This window comes from Anopheles bellator, chromosome 2 (genome assembly GCF_943735745.2).
Source record: "Anopheles bellator chromosome 2, idAnoBellAS_SP24_06.2, whole genome shotgun sequence".
NCBI classification, from domain to species: Eukaryota; Metazoa; Arthropoda; class Insecta; order Diptera; family Culicidae; genus Anopheles; species Anopheles bellator.
Window position 1 is genome coordinate 11198095 of NC_071286.1, and position 18436 is coordinate 11216530.

At 49.1% G+C, this 18436-nt stretch overlaps 9 protein-coding genes across 11 annotated transcripts; 5 read left to right on the plus strand and 4 right to left on the minus strand.

Annotated features, from left to right (window-relative positions):
• The first annotated feature begins 79 nt into the window (after positions 1 to 79).
• LOC131206969 (uncharacterized) lies at positions 80 to 670 on the plus strand. The gene has a single exon (XM_058199576.1). The coding sequence runs from the start codon at positions 80 to 82 to the stop codon at positions 668 to 670; it is 591 nt and encodes a 196-aa protein (XP_058055559.1).
• Positions 671 to 728: 58 nt separating this feature from the next.
• On the minus strand, positions 729 to 3459 carry LOC131211360 (DNA polymerase eta). The gene is made up of 3 exons (XM_058204790.1): positions 3403 to 3459; positions 3236 to 3339; positions 729 to 3165 (listed from the first exon to the last, which is right to left on the minus strand). The coding sequence occupies exons 1-3, from the start codon at positions 3457 to 3459 to the stop codon at positions 825 to 827; spliced, it is 2502 nt and encodes an 833-aa protein (XP_058060773.1). The 3' UTR covers positions 729 to 824.
• Positions 3460 to 3850: 391 nt separating this feature from the next.
• Positions 3851 to 4610, plus strand: LOC131211365 (mpv17-like protein 2). The gene has a single exon (XM_058204798.1). It carries the CDS (start codon positions 3965 to 3967, stop codon positions 4541 to 4543), a length of 579 nt encoding a protein of 192 aa, XP_058060781.1. The 5' UTR covers positions 3851 to 3964; the 3' UTR covers positions 4544 to 4610.
• Positions 4611 to 4686: 76 nt separating this feature from the next.
• LOC131211361 (N-acetylneuraminate 9-O-acetyltransferase) lies at positions 4687 to 7322 on the minus strand. Its single transcript, XM_058204791.1, has 4 exons — positions 7175 to 7322; positions 7013 to 7109; positions 6185 to 6943; positions 4687 to 6120 (listed from the first exon to the last, which is right to left on the minus strand). The coding sequence occupies exons 1-4, from the start codon at positions 7305 to 7307 to the stop codon at positions 4734 to 4736; spliced, it is 2376 nt and encodes a 791-aa protein (XP_058060774.1). The 5' UTR covers positions 7308 to 7322; the 3' UTR covers positions 4687 to 4733.
• Positions 7323 to 7644: 322 nt separating this feature from the next.
• On the plus strand, positions 7645 to 9234 carry LOC131211363 (putative OPA3-like protein CG13603). 3 transcript variants are annotated; one of them, XM_058204794.1, is made up of 4 exons: positions 7645 to 8151; positions 8213 to 8355; positions 8425 to 8559; positions 8618 to 9234. In XM_058204794.1, the coding sequence occupies exons 1-4, from the start codon at positions 7841 to 7843 to the stop codon at positions 8674 to 8676; spliced, it is 648 nt and encodes a 215-aa protein (XP_058060777.1). In that variant the 5' UTR covers positions 7645 to 7840; the 3' UTR covers positions 8677 to 9234. The 3 variants fall into 3 exon arrangements, with proteins under 3 accessions (XP_058060777.1, XP_058060778.1, XP_058060776.1); XM_058204795.1 differs by having other exon boundaries at positions 8624 to 9234; XM_058204793.1 differs by having other exon boundaries at positions 8425 to 9234.
• Positions 9235 to 9315: 81 nt separating this feature from the next.
• Positions 9316 to 10792, minus strand: LOC131211364 (uncharacterized). Its single transcript, XM_058204797.1, has 2 exons — positions 10591 to 10792; positions 9316 to 10530 (listed from the first exon to the last, which is right to left on the minus strand). Exons 1-2 carry the CDS (start codon positions 10732 to 10734, stop codon positions 10072 to 10074), a joined length of 603 nt encoding a protein of 200 aa, XP_058060780.1. The 5' UTR covers positions 10735 to 10792; the 3' UTR covers positions 9316 to 10071.
• Positions 10793 to 11181: 389 nt separating this feature from the next.
• Positions 11182 to 14986, plus strand: LOC131208399 (coatomer subunit beta). The gene is made up of 6 exons (XM_058201137.1): positions 11182 to 11461; positions 11543 to 13052; positions 13121 to 13944; positions 14008 to 14281; positions 14346 to 14451; positions 14536 to 14986. The coding sequence occupies exons 1-6, from the start codon at positions 11368 to 11370 to the stop codon at positions 14608 to 14610; spliced, it is 2883 nt and encodes a 960-aa protein (XP_058057120.1). The 5' UTR covers positions 11182 to 11367; the 3' UTR covers positions 14611 to 14986.
• A 237-nt stretch (positions 14987 to 15223) lies between these two features.
• On the minus strand, positions 15224 to 17438 carry LOC131210039 (glycolipid transfer protein B). Its single transcript, XM_058203227.1, has 5 exons — positions 17217 to 17438; positions 17096 to 17151; positions 16898 to 17025; positions 16682 to 16823; positions 15224 to 16339 (listed from the first exon to the last, which is right to left on the minus strand). Exons 1-5 carry the CDS (start codon positions 17377 to 17379, stop codon positions 16172 to 16174), a joined length of 657 nt encoding a protein of 218 aa, XP_058059210.1. The 5' UTR covers positions 17380 to 17438; the 3' UTR covers positions 15224 to 16171.
• Positions 15383 to 16232, plus strand: LOC131206970 (transmembrane protein 17). Its single transcript, XM_058199577.1, has 4 exons — positions 15383 to 15428; positions 15492 to 15595; positions 15657 to 15770; positions 15844 to 16232. Exons 1-4 carry the CDS (start codon positions 15383 to 15385, stop codon positions 16126 to 16128), a joined length of 549 nt encoding a protein of 182 aa, XP_058055560.1. The 3' UTR covers positions 16129 to 16232.
• Positions 17439 to 18436: the final 998 nt, after the last annotated feature.

An 18436-nucleotide genomic window follows, 5' to 3' on the forward strand; every position in this document is an offset into this window, starting at 1 on the left:
CAGCCCAGAGGAACGATGGGTTACCATAGGAACGGCTATCACGCCCATCGATTGCTACGTTGAACTATTGCTACAACAAATGGTACTAAACGAAGAGAGCAAATGTACGATCACCACAAAGGCGGCGGATGTTACGTTTACGGCGAAACTGCTCCATATCGAGAATCAGCAATACTTCTGCGAACAGACTGTGGCCAGTACATTGGAGATTGCCAAACGATACAAGGAGAATGGTGTGCAAATGTTTCCCCGCTATCCGCGGTTTGCTCACGCGTACTTTAACCGTGCGGCCAAGTGTTTGCTCTCCTGGTCACCGATTGAGGATCTGGATCCGGCCACCGAGGGAGCCGGAACGGTCGGGGAAATGCAAACCTTGCTTCAGACGCTACAGCTTAACATTTCGGCTTGTCTAATCAAGGAAAATCGCTTCGAAGAGGCGCTGCACGTGCTTCGTTATACGGATGACCAGGAAAGTCCATCGCCGAAGGCAACGTACCGCAAGGCACTGGCCCAATTTAAGGTGAAACAGTTCGACAAAGCGCTCGAAACGTTACAGAAAATCGACTACACTTCCAGCAAAGAATGTGCTGCTTTGCATAAACAAATACTCGAAACACAACAGCGGGAGGACAGCAAGTACAATGCCATGGTGAAGAAAATGTTTGCCTAGGAAGGGGCGTCGATGTGATTCTTTTTGATTTCAAATAAATTCTTGGCATTAGTTTGGTTTTAAGGTGTTTCGACAACCAATATATATTGCCAGTTGCTATAACAAACAATAAAATCTTAATCGCAATTAACAAAAAACTGTCAACCTGTGTTCGTTAAAGTTTCGAGAAGTATGATGAGACTGGTTTTAGCTTTTGCTTGGCCGGTGTCAGCACTTCATCCACCTGGCGCTTCCGTTTTGCAGTGGTACTCGCGGCACCGCTCGCCGGAATCGTTGCTTCCGAGCGGTTCAGTTCCTGCTGCAACCGCTTGGCAACGTGATAATCTAAATGTTCCGACATCGATGCCTGAGAAACCAGTTTGCCACAATCGGGACACTTTGTGCTGTTTCCGCTTTCTCCGTCACTGCCAGCCTTAGCATCGTCCCTATCGCATTTGTTAGTTTGGGTGCCGTCGGCTGAAACTTTCGACAGAAATCGAGCAATCGAACTGGTGCTGGAGGTTGGTAGCGAAGGTCGTCGCCCAATGGCGACAGCAGATTGTGAGGGCTTCGCAGCGCTCGTTGTGGTCAATAGTTTCGTCTTAAAATCGCTGCGAAACTCGTCCCGCTGCTGCTGGCTCAACTGCAGTGCGTAGTGGAAGTCTTGATGGGACAAATAGTCATACTCGGGAATTTGTTTGCCGCACTGCGCGCACTGCACCGTAACGATGGACGCTGGCTTGGGAGGCAGGGTACTGAATTCAGCGTAAGTTGCTGTGTAATTTTGATGGCTTTCCGTTGTTTCTGCCGACGGTTCATTTCTTAAATCCGTTTCATTTTCTTTCGAAGCAGTCGTCTGCTGTTCTGGTTGGTCCGTGGTTTTCCATATACTTTCCGTTTCCGGTATTGGCTCCTCAACTGTCACAGAATTGCTTTCCTTAATTTGAGTTCCGGCTGGGATGCTGTTGCAGCGTTGTCGTAGAAAGCTTTTAATATCTTTCTTAACCCGAACCGGTTCGACTATTGGTGGTTCTCGCACTGGTAAACCTGTAACTGTAGCGTCCGTTGACTCAATTTCGGCTGGAAGCTGATCTTCCGACTGTTTTCCATCGTTGATTGTTGAAGACGGAGGAAGCTTGGCTGCTTGTTGAAGAAAATGCTTTATATCTTTTGTCGATTTAATTGGTTCCAGCGGCGGGTCCTGTCGGGCCACATTGGATGAGAAAGTCGTAGCGTTTGTAGAAGAACACGACGCTACTTCGGCAGTGCTTTTCGTAGGCTCAGCATTGCTTACCTTCGATGAGTAACTTTGAAACATTTCCTTAATGCCTCCTCCTTTGGCCGTCCCGTTCGGTTCAAACTTGCTCACACTTATGCCGAGGAATTTTATCGCATTGTGAAGGGTCGTCGTTGAGCCTTGCTTAAAGAAACGCTCTGTGTTTCGTTTGATCGCCTCGAGCGCATCCCAAGCGATCCGTTCCGTCTCGTACACGGCCAACGGTACACTTCGGGTGCTCGAAACGTCCCCTTCGCCAATCTGCTGGCTATAGCTGACCGTCATCTGTTTCGCCGTGCGGTTATTTTCGTCCAAGTCCTTCTCCAGCCTCTCCACGACTTCTGTGGCAAGCTCATTGAGCCAGTGCTGCAGCGTGGCCAGTCCCGTAATGGCATTTTTGCCCGGGAATCGCTTGCAGCAACCGATGCTCTTCGAGTGAAACTTGGCCGTCACTGCTTCCAGATCTATACCGCGGGCCATCAGGTACATCCAGCTACCGAGCCGCTCATCAAAGTGCTGCTGCAGCAACGCTTCCGGGAACTGGACGAGCTCGGACATGAATTGGATCTTCAAAAGCTCGCAAACCTGATCGCCTAGCTTACTACCGAGCCCCTTAACCTTTTTCACCGGCAACGTTTCGTACAGCTTCGCAATGCTGTCGATCGGCAGGATCGTCTGTTGGTTCGGCTTGTGGAAACCGGCCGTCAGTTTGGCCAGAATTTTATTGTGTGCTACACCCGCCGAACACTCGTAGCCTGTCTGGTCCTTTACCGCGGCCCGTATTTCGTTCACGATCGAGGCTCCCACCAGCAGCTTGATGTCGCTCTTTTTACCCTCCAACTGGTCGGCGGGTACGCCACCTTGATCGCCACATTCGTATGTGTCGGACAGTTTCTTCACGAACTCTCCGATGTTCTCATAACCGACCGCGAACGTATTCGCTAGTTTGTCCGGAAGCAGCTGAAAACGACCTTCGTTCATGTCGCGTATTCGGCCCAACACACGCTCCGTTATGTCCAGATACGCCTCATCGATACTGGCCCGTTCCAGAAGCGGTGTGAAGCTTTTCAGCACATCAGCCACCGCTTTGCCGGCCTCTCGGTAGCGGGTGAGGTCGGCTTTTCCTCGAATTTGCGGCACTTGGGGCAGCTCTATTTCGGGACAGTGTTGTTTCGCCTCGTCGCCGCGCATGTGGCGCGTGACCCCTTTGGCCCGCGCGGGATAGTTCACGGCAATGATGCTGTGGAGTCAAACAAAGGCAGAAGTGTGTGTTGGATGCTAAAACCAATTGCCCATCGGTGCTGGCTTACCCTCCACCCTGCCAAGGGTTGTACTGAACCACGGCTATCGGTTTGCCTTGTATCGACGGGTTCAGTTTTTCCTCCACCTGGCAGTAGAAGCAATCCATATCGACCTGAAAGAAAGATGATTTGCAAAGTATAGGCTGCGGAGTTAGACTTTGGCACCAACAGCCTACCAGCACGATGACACGGTCAAATTTGTTCTTTATGTTTATGTTCGTTTTGCTGCTCATTTTAATTTGGTACACAATAAAAATAACCCAGATTCACACTGTGGTCATCTACTGCAAAAGTCGTGCTGCCCAAAACACAGTTCCCGCTCAAAACACCGAAATGTCAGTGGCGGAAATCTTGGACGGAAGTAAACAAAGCATTATTTCGTGGGTTTAGTATGTCAAAATGTATATTTTGGCGAAAGCTATGCTACGGATATCACAGCAAATTGTTGCAATATTCGTTGTAATTTCCCCACGTTTTTTCTGTGTAGTTGAACGATCGGATTAACTAAGTGTTCAAGAAATCCCTTTCCAAGTGTTGCGCTAATCCTTTGTTTGCTTTGTGCTTTTCGGGGACGCCAACGTTGACAGTTGATGCACGCGCCAACCGAGATTGTCACGTGCCAGGGTAGGGTTATCGTTCAGGGGATCATCGGCAGCACGGTCAGCGGAGGTTGTTTATCTAATTTTAAGTAGTGCCATGGTCATTTACGTACCCTAACACCTGTGCTGCGGCCACCCAATGAGCAGCGTAGTGAGCTGGCTGCGAAGTGCCACCAAGACTGCGTTCAGCAAAAAATACCTGCTACTCACGAATGTGGCCATATCGATCAGTCTGTCCGGCGTTGGTGATATAATCGAGCAGCACTATGAAATCTACACGGACCAACAGGACCGCTGGGATCGCCAGCGCACACGCCACATGTCGATTTCGGGTATGACGGTCGGTGTGTTCTGCCACAACTGGTACAACTTTATGGACCGTCGATTCCCGGGCCGCAGCTTGGGGCTCGTACTGAAAAAGGTGCTGATCGACCAGACCGTCGCCTCACCGATTGTGATATTTCTTTTCTTCGCCACACTCGGCGTGCTGCGGCGCTCTTCCTTGGACGGGATGTGCCACGAGATGCGCGAAAAGTTTCTACGCCTGTACACCGCAGAGTGGGTGGTGTGGCCACCGGCGCAGATTGTGAACTTTTACCTTCTACCGACCAAGTACCGTGTGCTGTACGATAATACCATTTCACTTGGGTATGACGTGTACACAAGCTACGTTATCAACGATGAGAGTTCAAAGGACGACTCGGAAGAACACGACTAGTCAACGGCTTGCCTCCACTTTTTAAAGGAAACAATAATGTAAAGTAAGCAATAAAATATACGGTGGTGCTGAGCACATACGAGTGTTTTTACAGGAAGCGTATAAAGCACGGCTTTTGGGGCATTTATTTCACGGGCGTTATTATGGCTGGGCGCAGGGTTTTGCAAAATACAGGTTGGGTTGTCCTCCCTCAAAACATTCCATCGTATCGTCCCAAGGGGATCAGTAGGATCACGAACAAGATGATGTTTCTCACCGCTAGCTTCCAATCGTTCGGCACCGCGTACGGCAACAGGACCGTCGTGACGCGATGAATCTCATGCGAAACGCACACGAAAATGAAGGACGTTATGAGCACATTGAGTGTCGGAAAACCGGGCAGTAGCACCAACACGCCATTCCGGTCGGCCGCCAACCAGATGTGATACTGGCAGAGGAACAGCTCGAGCGAGATCTTTCCGAACCAGGCGAAGAACGTGGAGTAGCGTGTGCGCAGCATGCCGGATATGTTGCGCAGCAGAATGTAGCCCACGATCGGGATGAAAACTACGTACGAGTGCACTTCCTCGCAGTCCTGCCGGTTACGGCAGAAGAACGTCCATGTGATGTAGCACCCGATGCCGGTGATCGCAGCCAGCGTCGACGTGAGTGAGATTCGCTTCGAGAACAGATTCCCATGATTGCTGTCGTCCACGAGCGAAAACCGTTGCGAGATTTGGAACAGCGCCGCAAAGATCATTCCGTACGTGATCGTATAGCGATCGAGCTTCCATCGGTACCACCACTCGTGGATATCGTCGTCCGTCGTCACGAACAGTGCCTTCCAGGGGCGCGTAACGAAGATACGCTCGAAGAATACCTCGCTCATGTACAGGACCGTGACGGTGGCCAACATGGCAACAAGCTTGAGCACCAGGTACAGGTACTGGTACGGGTTCGCTTCCGTGCTCTGCGCTGAGATGCGGGGCGGCAGCGAGAGCGTGAGGTACATGATGCAGTACCAGAAGGACAGTAGCGGCACGAAGAAATAAAACTGGTACGGCCGATTCATGCACAGGCACAGCAGCACGGTGAGAAAGTTGACGCGAAACATTACGTTCAGGAAGCGCACCAATCCGGCATTCCCCGACTGCCACCAGCTGGTGAAGTGTGCGTAGCCGGACAGGAAGAGAAACCCACTGATCAGCACCTTGATGTGCATGTAGATCGGCAGTATGTGCGAAGCACCGGTCATGTAGTAGATCAGTATGACGATCTGCATCCAGCCCTTTAGCTCGTCCGTCTGGTCGCGATGTAGCACCTTCGTCAGCTTGCTGTCCTCGGTGAAGAACAGCCCGAGCGCAAACACGTACCCCACCGGTATCCAGAAGCTAAACTCGGAGTAGTATTTGTTTTCCTTCATAAAAAAGTTGGTCCGATCGCAGAGATAAAAGTACGTCATAATGATCGCCAGCGACGTGAGCGCGGCGATCGGCGATTGCGTTGGGCCGTTGGTCTGGTTGAGCGGCGAGTATGCGTGAATTCCGCGCCACTTTACGATCCACTTGCGCACGTACATTGCGACCGCTATTGATGCGCTACGATAGAAAAGAAAAAAACTAAGGAACCAGGCCAAGAGAGGCGTTTCTGTGCGTTACTAACCACACCGCGAGAAAGGCATACGTCGTCACCTGTATGATGGTGTACGGTTCAGCGCTGCTACAGCATGTACCATCGTTGTAGTTCATGTAATCGTTGCAGTACATGTTGAGCAGGATCTGAACGTCGTGCTCGAGCGTTAACGAGCGGAATTTCCGGCCATCGGCGAACTCATCCACCAGTCCCGCCGCAATCATACTCGAGGAGGACCATATTTTGGCCTCCGAGTAGCTCAGTATGTTGCTCGCCGCCTGATTGATGCGATCGACGTCTTCATTCCGCACGCTCTTCCACTCCTCCGATCCATTTTCTTGATCGATCGGATCCTGCAGCTTCCAGATGATTTTCGTTTTCTTCGCGTGCAACCGATCAATCGGCGTTACAAGGCGCGTGAGGTTTTTCTCGTACGCCCGCTGAATTTCCTCCGTCACATTACCGCGTGCAAACGTCGGGTATGAGCAGCTGGCAATGATAAGACTCGGTGGGTCTTCCTCGTGCTCCCAGCGGATAAACTCGTCGATCAGATGCTTCGATACCTCGTTTGCGTAAATATACTCGACCCGCAACCGCAGCTTGTAGTCGGTAAACTGCAGGTTGTCGGTAGTTTTCGTGGACGTTTGTTTCGAGTTGTTCTCCGTTTCGCTCGATCGCAGGTAATCGATGAACTCCAACGAAAGAGCTCGCAGCCGCTCGTCGCCAATAAGTACGAAGTGGTTTTGGTTGTCCCAGAACGCAAGATAGCGGAGGCACTTACGGGTGTCACTGGGTTACGAGATTAAAGGTTAATTATTAATGACCCGCGCGAGGTGCTCGTTTGCCGGGTACGCTTACGTTTCGGTGTACTTGTGCAACATACAGCCGTACGGTTGCCACTCTTTGTCGCCCTTAAACCGGCCGTCACTCAATAGCCATTTGCACGAGTCGGATCCTGAAAACAATAAAAGCGATCGTGAGGCTGCGGTAAAAATGGGACACTCATTTGGGGCTACGTACCGTAGCGTAGATGAAGAAAAGCGTGATACACAACGAACCCTAGCACCATGGCAAACGCGAGCTTTTTCGCATTGCTCGCGTTAAGGTTTTGAATGAACCGTTCTGCTTTTGATAGATTTCCATTGTTGCCCATTCTGTCGTGCAATTGTGGCCCTGCGAAGGCACCCGGTCCGAGCGTTTTTGTAGTTTCCGCGTGAAAAATTCTACATCGCCACATAAATCATTGAACAAACAGAAACCTCCCAAAAAAAAACACAACAAAAACGGTCGACTGCTTCGTTTTCGTTTGGGCAGGTCCAAAAAAACCCACTCTTGACAGCCGCAATATTGCTGCTCAAGGTGTGTACAAGCAGCCCAGTGCGGCATGTCTTATTTGTGGCTCCATTTATTTTAGTCCATAATATTGTTCTTAATTTGGTTGTTCTATGCTGATATAGAAAAACATGACGAAAATAAGGAAATCAAACAGCTGTGACCATCATGCCGCTATCAACCGTGGCCTTCCTAGTCGCAAAAAGGAGTCAATCGCCAAACGCGTGACAGTTCGCGGCTGACGGCCGATTGCATAAAAAGTTATTTACGGCAAATATCCTTGTTAATAATTTTTAAGTTGCCTTCCATCGGTAGGATACTTGTTATCTAAGTTGGTATAGTAGCACAGGCACCATGGTTGTGGGAGCCTTTCCGGCCGCCAAGCTTGGCGTGCTGGCCATGAAGCAAATCTCGAAACCGATCGCCAATCTGCTGAAGGAACGGGCGAAGCACAGTCCTTTCTTCCGAAAGTATGTTTGCATGCCCCCGGCTCAATTCTACAACTGGATGGAAGTGAAGACAAAAATGTGGGCCCTCAATCTTGGCAAGCCGACGACGGTGCCGGTGCTGAATGAGGCAATGGCCATCGATCTGGGAGCGAACCTTCTCGGAGAAATTGTTATCTTTACCATTGGGGCCGCCTTGCTCCTTCTGGAGTATCAAAGGTACGACGCGCGCGGTACTAACTGGCAATTTTTGAAAACCGATCCTCACTTGTCCTTCCAGGCAGGTGCGCAAAGAATCCAACAAAGAAGAGATGGTGTTGCAGGAGAAACTCGAACTGCAAGCCACCATCAATGAGCTGATCTTTCAAGTGCAACGACAGGATACACAAATCCGAGAGATGGCACGCGTGGTGGCAGATCTGGGTAAGTAAGGGAGCCTGGGCTCGCAGTGCGATCGTAACAATAACATTGGTGTCTGTGTTGTTCCTGTAGAATCTAAATCTTCCTGGAAGCCAAAAATACTAGATGAGCTGCCGTTTAGCAAGAAGAGTAAAAGCGAACAACCGCTCTACATCCCTGCGATACCGGACAGTACCGGGAAGGGCGCGCCAGCAGAAGGTGCAAGCGGTAATAGCAGTGTCCTCTCGAAAGCACTAGAGATTATCGATAATGAAGTTTTTTATAGCAACAGCACAACAAACGAATCAGACGAGCCAACGGAACAGCACCCCCGGGCAGGCTTAGTGACGCGTAGCGTAAGCTACGTTCTCGAACTTAAATCCTTACCAAACCCGACAACCGGCAGCCGAAAGCTGTGATAGATTCCCGGACCTACGGTCCTGTACTTTCAATGTTCGGTACGCGTTACGTAGCGTCATAGTTTGGTTACCATCATTGCAGTTTCCGTCTTGGCTTTGCATCTTAATCGAAGGCCGGCCACGTTGCTCAGGGTTTCATTATGTTATATTTTTGATTTTTCTAAACAGAAATACGGGCGTAAGCCGTACGCATTGACGAGTTAGTCGGTCATGGCACAGCTTTCGTGGACACAGTTTTTTATGTGCGAACTCGTTTTGGTAGGCATTTATTTCAACGGAGCGCAGGTAACCGCCCAACAAGATAGTGGACTGGGTTCCCTCGGCATGGGGAGCTGTAACGACTTTTGCTTCAACTTGATTGTAGAAAACATAATATTGTAGAAACAAAACATATTTCCCCGATTGTTACTGCAGTGCACTGTACATAAATAGATTTCGTTTTGTTTTAGTTGAATGTGAAAGATGATGAATAAATGAGACATCCAAAAAACCGATTAATCAAGTGAAGGATTGTTTTTTAAAATAATTTATTAATTTTAAATAAAGATCCGTAGAACGAGGGAGACGATTTCAGGGTAGAAGACGCGGTTACAAGGCATCGATTCGCTATCCCATGGTTCAGCTGTGAATCGATGAAGATTGTTTGCTGCTCCCTGTCATCCATTTCTTATGAACTCGACTACGATCCGTGCAGTGCCTAATGCCCGGTGGCAAAAGTCCGTTCGTATTCGTCAGTAGAGCTCCCACCTGCTTGGTAACGTGGCCATAGAGCTATCTGGATAGTTAGCGAGCAACAGGTAGGAAGTGGTCTCGGTCTCGGTGACTCTTGCTACCCTTTTTTTGAAAATTGTCCTCTGGGTTCGTATCGTATTTTGTTTTCTTCGACTTAATCTATTTTCGCAGCTTCCCATTTCTTTTTCTGATGCACTTTATTGGTCGGCTTTCTTATCAATTATGCACGTTTGCCCGTGTTCGATGTCTTTGTATCATTGCTCGGTATGCACCGTTCTTTTGCTCCGTAGCCAGGGTTTCAGTTGCTTTAAGACTCTAGCTGTCCCCACAGTGTGTACGTTCTATAGTCGTTATCCTTGTCTGCAGCGTAGGTCGGTCTTCCGGAGTTGTCGTTTCCTTCTGTAGAATTTGTTTGTTACTGTGCAGCGTGGTTGGCCCCGCCCTACGTCGGAGTCACTGCTCGTTTTGTCTTAAGGCCGACCCGAGGATTACTTCAAATTTGGGGTTTGTCGTGCTGTTTTATTAAAATCGCTTTTAATGTGCACCGGTTTAGTGGCGATGAAGAGAAATGTCAGAGCATAACTGTATACTAATGATCGCTGGGTCCCGGCTCAGGTGTACTAGCTGTTTTCACGGGCAGCGGTTCCTTGAAGACGAAATCGGACGATTGCATTTGCCCACTGTCACCGGCACGCGGTCGGCTGGGTCCGGCGCCTTCATCATACGTCCAGGATGCACAACTGCTTGAGCTGTTGCTGGGTGTACCAGTTTGCTGTGTCGTGTCCAATCTTTGTCGTTTGCCTGAGGGCTCTGGGGCTGGAGTTTGCGTGCTGGTACTAGGTTTCGTCTTCACGATACTCCGGGGAGCGCCGTAGGTAGAGGACTGAGTCGTGTCCTTGCTTTTTCTTATTCGAATCAATTCCTCGTCACGCATTTGCTTGAACCTATGTTGCACATTCTGTATCTGTTCCATCAGCAGATGGTGCTGCAGGATCTTTGAAGTACAAGCCACACAGATGGTCTTGGGCAGCGGGTCTGTAGGAGTAATCTTGAACCCGCAGCCATCGTTTTAAGCCTCTGCTTTGAGCGCGGGCACTTACAAACTTACCTCTACGGGAAGATAGTTATTAATCTTTCGCAGCAAGTCCAGGGCGATCCCATCGGTGCCGTAAATAAATATCACCTCACGGTGCGATTTTGAACAAAGCCGACACACGAACCCACAGCACTGAACATTCATTAAACTACCCATGGTGGAGACCCGTTTTCAGTCGTCAACGGTGCAAAATAATTGTAATTTCCGAGCTCCGACTTTCGGCCCTTTGGAGCTCGCGTTGTTGTTTGTTGTGACAGTTAACTTCTTTTTAAAATTACGATCAATACATGCGACGCTGCGTCACACAGGACCGAACAGTATAACAGATCTGCGAGCGAAAGGCAGTTCAAAGGAGGCTAGGATTTTTCATGGCGGTAACGAGATCCGGAGATGCTGAATAAAAACAAGAAAATAAACTACATACGAGACTTAATTCTAAAGCATTCCCCCTAGAGTGTTAATCAAATAACAGACCTCTAGCTACCTTGCTTCGGGCTTATTTGACAGTTACAGTGATTTTGGGTTGCATTTGCATTGGAGGTTATAAACGTAGTTTGTGACACGTATCGATAGTGTCAGAGCCGCCTGCGTTAACGAAACAGACGAGTGGAAAAATAGTGACGAAAACTTTTCCCAAAACTCCCTACAAATTCGCTCGAAACCGAGTGTTCCCGGTTTGGTCCCGTTTGTTTGGTGGACATTTCCGTTCGGCTGGCGGAGTCTTGTTTGGGGGAGAGCTAATCTCGCCTTACATCGCACGGTAACATTGGGTAGCAATTGTCCACGACGATGGTGTCGGTGCCCGAGGGAATGTGGTGCTACACCATAATAAATCCCCCCGAAATTGAACCGTACAACGAGATGCAGCTGAAACAGGATCTGGGTAAGTGGTACGCCGGTTCACCGGTCATTACAGCGGCGATCGACCTCTCATTCCCTGCTTCTCGAACCCCCAAACCTGCAGAGAAGGGCGAGGTGAACGTAAAAATCGACACGCTGAAGAAAGTGATCCAGCTTCTGCTGCAGGGCGAACGGTTGCCGAACCTGCTGATGACAATCATCCGGTTCGTGCTGCCGCTGCAGAATCACACCATCAAGAAGCTGCTGCTGATCTACTGGGAGATCGTACCGAAAACGTCCGCTGACGGGAAGCTGCTGCAGGAGATGATTCTGGTGTGCGACGCGTACCGTAAGGATTTGCAGCACCCGAACGAGTATCTGCGAGGCTCGACGTTGCGCTTCCTGTGCAAGTTGAAGGAACCGGAGCTGCTCGAGCCTCTGATGCCCGCAATTCGCGGTTGCCTCGAGCATCGCCACTCGTACGTGCGGCGCAATGCGGTGCTTGCAATTTTTACAATCTACAAAAACTTCGAGTGGCTCGTGCCGGACGGGCCGGAGCTGATAGCCAACTTTCTCGACAAACAGCAGGACATGTCGTGCAAGCGGAACGCATTCTTGATGCTACTGCACGCTGATCAGGAGCGCGCCCTGAACTATTTGGCCTCGTGTCTCGATCAGGTCAACAGTTTCGGTGACATTCTGCAGCTCGTGATCGTTGAGCTGATCTACAAGGTGTGCCACGCCAATCCCGCCGAACGGTCGCGGTTCATCCGGTGCATCTACAATCTGCTAAATTCGTCGTCGAAAGCAGTCCGATACGAGGCGGCCGGAACGTTGGTAACTCTGTCGACGGCCCCAACCGCCATCAAGGCGGCCGTCAGTTGCTACATTGAGTTGATCGTGAAAGAGAGTGACAATAACGTGAAGCTGATCGTGCTCGATCGTTTGATCGCCCTGAAGGAGAACGAAAACATCGAGCGCGTAATGCAGGAGCTGGTGATGGATGTGCTCCGCGTGCTGAGTGCCACCGATATCGAGGTACGTCGCAAAACACTTGCGCTGGCAATGGACCTTGTGTCTTCGCGCAACATCGAAGAGATGGTGCTGGTGCTGAAGAAGGAAGTCTCGAAGACGCACAATGTGGAGCACGAGGATACGGGCAAGTACCGGCAGTTGCTCGTCCGCACGCTGCACAGCTGTTGCATCAAGTTCCCGGACGTGGCGGCCACCGTCATACCGGTGTTGGTGGAGTTTTTGTCCGACACGAACGAGTTGGCCGCGGGTGATGTGCTCGTGTTCGTGCGAGAAGCGATTCAAAAATTTTCCCACCTGCAACCGTTGGTGATTGAGAAGCTGCTGGAAGCGTTCCCGGCGATCAAATCGTCCAAAATCCACCGCACCACACTGTGGATTCTGGGCGAATATGCCAACTCGGTGCAGGACATTATGGAGGTGATTGGCATCGTGAACCGCACGCTTGGGGAGGTACCGATCGTCGAGGCGGAACAGGCCCGCCTCGCCGGTGCCGAGGGCAGCAACGGCGAAGAACAGAAGGCGACCGAAACGGTAAACAGCACGAACAAGGTCACTTCCGATGGAACGTACGCCACGCAGAGCGCCTTCAGCATTGCTCTGTAAGTAATACGACCACTTGATGTCTAACAGACAGAGCTCTCTAATGTACTTTAATTCATTTTTGAAGGGTTACTAAAAAGGTCGAGCGACCTCCGCTGCGGCAGTATTTGATGGATGGTGACTTCTTCGTTGGAGCCACACTAGCGTCGACGTTGACCAAGCTGGCGCTCAAGTTTCTCAAGCTGGAGCCGAACGAGAAGAAGCAGAACCGTGTCTGCACGTGCGCGATGCTGGTGATGAGCTCGATTCTGCATCTGGGCAAGTCCGGTTTGCCCGCCAAGGCAATCACGAACGACGACATCGATCGTGTGTATCTGTGCTTGAAGACACTGTCGCTGCGTACGCCCGAGATCGTTAACATCTTTACCGAGAGTTGCCGGCAGGCCCTGGCCAGCATGCTGACTGCGCAGAACGACGAAAAGCTGCAGGCTCAAAAGGACAAACAGCAGAAGAATGCCGCCAAGATCCAGCCGGATGATCCGATCGCGTTCACGCAGCTAGCGAACGGTAAAAACGATCAGCTGGGTGAAAATGTGTTCGAGCTGAGCCTCAACCAGGCACTGGCTGGCACGAAAGCTACTGGGGCGATGTCGGATGTCGCTTCACCGAATAGCAAACTGAACAAAGTCAACCAACTGACCGGTTTCTCCGATCCGGTGTATGCCGAAGCGTACGTACACGTCAACCAGTACGACATCGTGCTGGATGTGCTGATCGTGAACCAGACGAGCGATACTCTGCAAAACTGCACACTCGAGCTTGCCACGGTCGGCGATCTGAAGCTTGTCGAGAAGCCACACCCGGTCGTGCTGGCGCCACACGATTTCTGCAACATTAAAGCGAACGTCAAGGTGTCGTCCACTGAAAATGGCATCATCTTTGGCAACATTGGTAAGCATTTGAATGGTCACCGTTTCGGTTCGAAATGCCTGACACTCTTATTTTCGATTGCAGTTTACGACACGACGTTCTCGTCGAACGTGGTCGTACTGAACACCATTCAGATCGACATCATGGACTACATCTTGCCGGCCACCTGTACCGATACGGAGTTTCGCTCGATGTGGGTTGAGTTCGAGTGGGAAAACAAGGTGTCAGTCAACACGACCCTCACCGATCTGCACGACTATCTGCGGCTGCTGCTGAAATCTACCAACATGAAGTGTCTCACACCGGAGAAGGCACTGTCCGGTCAGTGCGGGTTTATGGCAGCGAACATGTACGCCAGGTGAGAATGCGAGAAACAAACCGCACCATTCGTTGTTTGTTAACCTACGACACTTCCCAAAAAGGTCAATTTTCGGCGAGGATGCGTTGGCGAACTTGAGCATCGAAAAATCGCTTGATCGACCGGATGCTCCAGTAACCGGTCACATTAGAATTCGCGCCAAAAGCCAGGTACGGAAAATGATGAAGATCAGCCGCAAGTTGACGAAGCGGATTGCTAACTATGTTACCCCTGGTTCTCGTTTGCACTTACAGGGCATGGCACTGAGCTTGGGCGACAAAATTAACCATACGCAAAAGTGTTTGCAAGGAAAATCGATTGCCGCTTAACTCCCCGTTAGCCGGCTGGGGTCCCTACTGGAGTTTAGTATTTTCCTTCCTAGTGCCGCGGGGCCCCTAATTGAAGCGCGCATGGATAAACCTCTATAGGAGGGTTTTCTTTTTTAAATAACGGGATTACCCGCACACTAAAACCGGTAGGAACGGGAACGTGCACGTGTGGTGTTGTGAAGCACGACACGCCAGGACGCCAGGCTTCGTGGGGAGAAAGCACCATCTATATCTGCAACGGGGAACGGACAAAGTATCGAGTCTCCATTCCTATTTTTTTTAATAACTAACAGTTATCTACTCGCGGACCATTGACAACCGAGATGGTTCTTGCATAAATTCTATTCGTATAATAAAAGAAAATCTGTTTATTCATTACAACCAAATATGTCGTCGATTCGCCTATTTTTTCTACGATTTTTTGGTTTATTTTTTCAGCTCCATTAAAACGATCGTGGTTTCAAATATTTTTCTATATTGCTATGAATATAGGAAGGCAGTAATTTATTTATTCAAATAATGGAACAAAAATAAATAACATAGTGAAGAAGTAGAAGTATTGGTATTTTCCTAATTTACTTTGTTATATGTTTCTCTTGGTTTTTAAACCTTTTTCGGCCTTTTCGGCTAATCCTTATTCGTAGAACAATACACTTACTGAAAGGAACAGACTCCAAACAACGTTACCAACGTAACATAGATCACTATGGATACGGGTAACATAAAACAAACGTGCCAAACTATACCATATGTTAACTGTTTTGGCCGAAGTATGGAAGGAAATGGAGTTGAGCGTAAAAAGCGGTCCGATTATGAAGGTAATTGTCGATATTCCCGAAAAAACCAATCACTTCCTACGCCCATTCGTTTTTCTCTCGTAGAGGAAGAAGTAATCGCTAACCTGTGGGTGCAACTGTTGATCCATTTCAATGTCTACTTTTCTGCCATTTGGCTAGTGGCTACCATAGTGTTCTTTAACCATGAAGTAAGTTAAATGCCGACCGTTGGCTGTTCGTTTTGCAAATTAAATCAAAGTTTTCGTACAGTTTGCCAACATAAATGGTATCGAAAAAGCCCTCTCCATCATGACGCTGATCGTGTCGATTCCGCTGGAAGTTGTGCGGCTTTATCTTGGCTATACGGGAAATTTGATGAGCACGGTAGGGCTACTTAGATTTGGCAGTGTACAACGAATGTAGTCTGTCCTCAACACTTGAACAATGATCATTTCAGATACCCAGCTTTGCCGGATTTCTCATCCTTTCGTTTCTTATCCAGCTGCCGTTGCAAACATATCTTCTGCTAGCGACACATACGACAAAGCACACGCTAGCGATTGTGGTGCAATCCGTTACGACCGGCACGCTGGTGCTTCAGATTGTGGTCGGTGTTCCGGCTATGCGAAAGCTGTCCGACTTCCGCCGAAAACAGTTCCAACTGCAGCGTTGGCAGTACGCGGGCAAGCACTCGAAACGATCTGACTCGCAGCAGCCAGCCCAAACTGTCGTGAGTGAATGACGATTTGATTATACAGCGTGTGTTGGGATTGTGCTCCAATGTCCTATGCTTTATAAGTCCGATGCAGGTCATATTTTGTGAAAAACTCGTTCAAATGACTAAGGTTCGCTCGGAAGTGGACGAGAAACTCCTCAAGCGCTTTCATGTTGTCGCCATTGGCACCCGATGCCCCCAGGAGACTCGTTCTGCTGGGAACGTAAAAGTGCAGGATCTAGAAAGTGGAAGAAATAAATAATTATAATGGATCTACAATGTCTTAACAAAACATAATACACTTCAGGAATGGAGCCATACGAGCACCCGAAGGCAAGCAACCCCCGATCTTCGGGAACCGCAAGTAACAAATGCTTTCGTATGGCTTCCAAGGCCAAGGGTATCATTTTACATTGTAGAACGGTGGCTTTTTCGCTCCCCAGCCTTCGAAGCGGAACTCTCTCTCGGGCGGCCGTTGATATCGTTCGGTTAGGCCGATAAAAGCGGTCAATGCACTTTGCGTCGAGCAAATAGAACAGTCGAAAAAAGTTTTGTAACGGGCAGCGCTGATAATGCATACCTGGAATCCTTTCTGGGCCAGAAAGCCATGATACGGTAGCAAGCACTCGTCGTACGCCTTTCTGAGGTGTGGTTTCAGCTGCTCGCTGCACGTCTCGTCTTCCAGCACTTTGCGGAAAAACAGCTCGATCATTTCCAGTGCCCTGTGGAACGGATACGCGCAACATAGTTAAGGGCACGGAACACGTGTGTTATCTACGGGGCGGCATAAGCGTACCGTTTCAACCACAGCAACCCATCGGTGACCGTATCGTATGGGTTGTCGTTGCCTTCGTCGTCTTTTAAAATTAAATCCTCCAAATAGGCAAATAGCGTCTCGTTCCGTTTATACTTTTCCTCTAGTTTCTATGGAGCAAGGCCGTGAAATGAAGGAACTTTTCAAACTTTCTTCAAACCCGATTGTTGCGTGACCTACCATAACATTTTGTCGCATATCCTTCACGATAGGAGAAAACAGCTTACCGAAGCAACCTGGAGGCGGGAAAACCGAAAGAGATTTGAAGAAAAGCAATCACAGTTGGCGAACGGCTGCGTACCGATTGCGTCCACTATCTGGTGCGACGATTGTAGAAAGTGCGCCGTGTCAATTTTAAAATTATTATTCTCGTCAATCACCGGAAATGCTTTAAGTAGACGGAACTGAATTTTGGCCTCACACACGGCGGCACTAGGCAGAGTTTCTTCAGTGATATCACCCATGGCCAGAGGGTTTTCAGTAAACGAACAAGCTGTCCGACCAGTTGGCCTCTATCGTTGGCTGCGATCGAGTGACGACTGGAACCGGGACATTCTGCCGACCATAATCTTATCTACACGAAGCGTGTTTCGGCGTTTATCATCAGCAGCATCAGCGGTCGCCGGTTCGGCTCGTGTTGCGTTATCGACCCGGTTAGTGATCAACCACAGCCGCGTTGGGGCGAATGCGTTCGACAGACGGAGTGACTCGAGGTTTGCATTTATCTATTAAGGTGCGTTACCAAGCCCGTTTTGGTATCTGCGATAAAATCGATAAGAACACACGGGTTTAGGTTTGGGTGGAAAATCCTAATCCTGCCCGGATGAGGTTTATTTGGCAGCCAGAAATTATCAATCTGGCCGCATTTCATTCGTTCAACTATACCTATTATTCTTTGACCAATTTTAGCCTCTAGCTTAATAGTTTTCCCGCATCGATTGACCGCTGTGGGTCGCGTGAAAGGTAGAAAATCAAACCACTCCATTTGTGGGTGATCTTATCAGTGCTCAGCGATTCAGTGATGCGGAAAACTGCATGCTAGAAGCGTGTCAACTATTACATAAATTACAATCTATGTTTGATTAGCTGCGGCTCTTTGTTTGATTCTTGTTTATTTGGGAATAACATTTTGGGTCGTTCAAAATGTTTATTAGCTGGAAAAGCAAATTCATTGCTATATCAATGCAAAATCAAATCTGCAATCTAATTCAGATCCCCCGGGATGTTGCCGGCGTACATTGTATTTGCCCCACTCCATCGGAACTGCTATAGCCCTGACTGTTTACCCTATCCGTCCCAGCCCCAAAAAGACGATTTATTCAAACAGGATTTGATTTATACAAACTCCGTAACAGTTAAAATTCAATATATTGTAAGATTTTTACATAAATAGTTTATTCATTGCGTTACCGCTATACTTCTGGGTACGCAAGGGTCACACCTATGCCGTAATAAGTCTTGAATATAACTCATAAATTAACTTCTCGTCGCAACAATATGAACACTCTTGGGTATACCAAC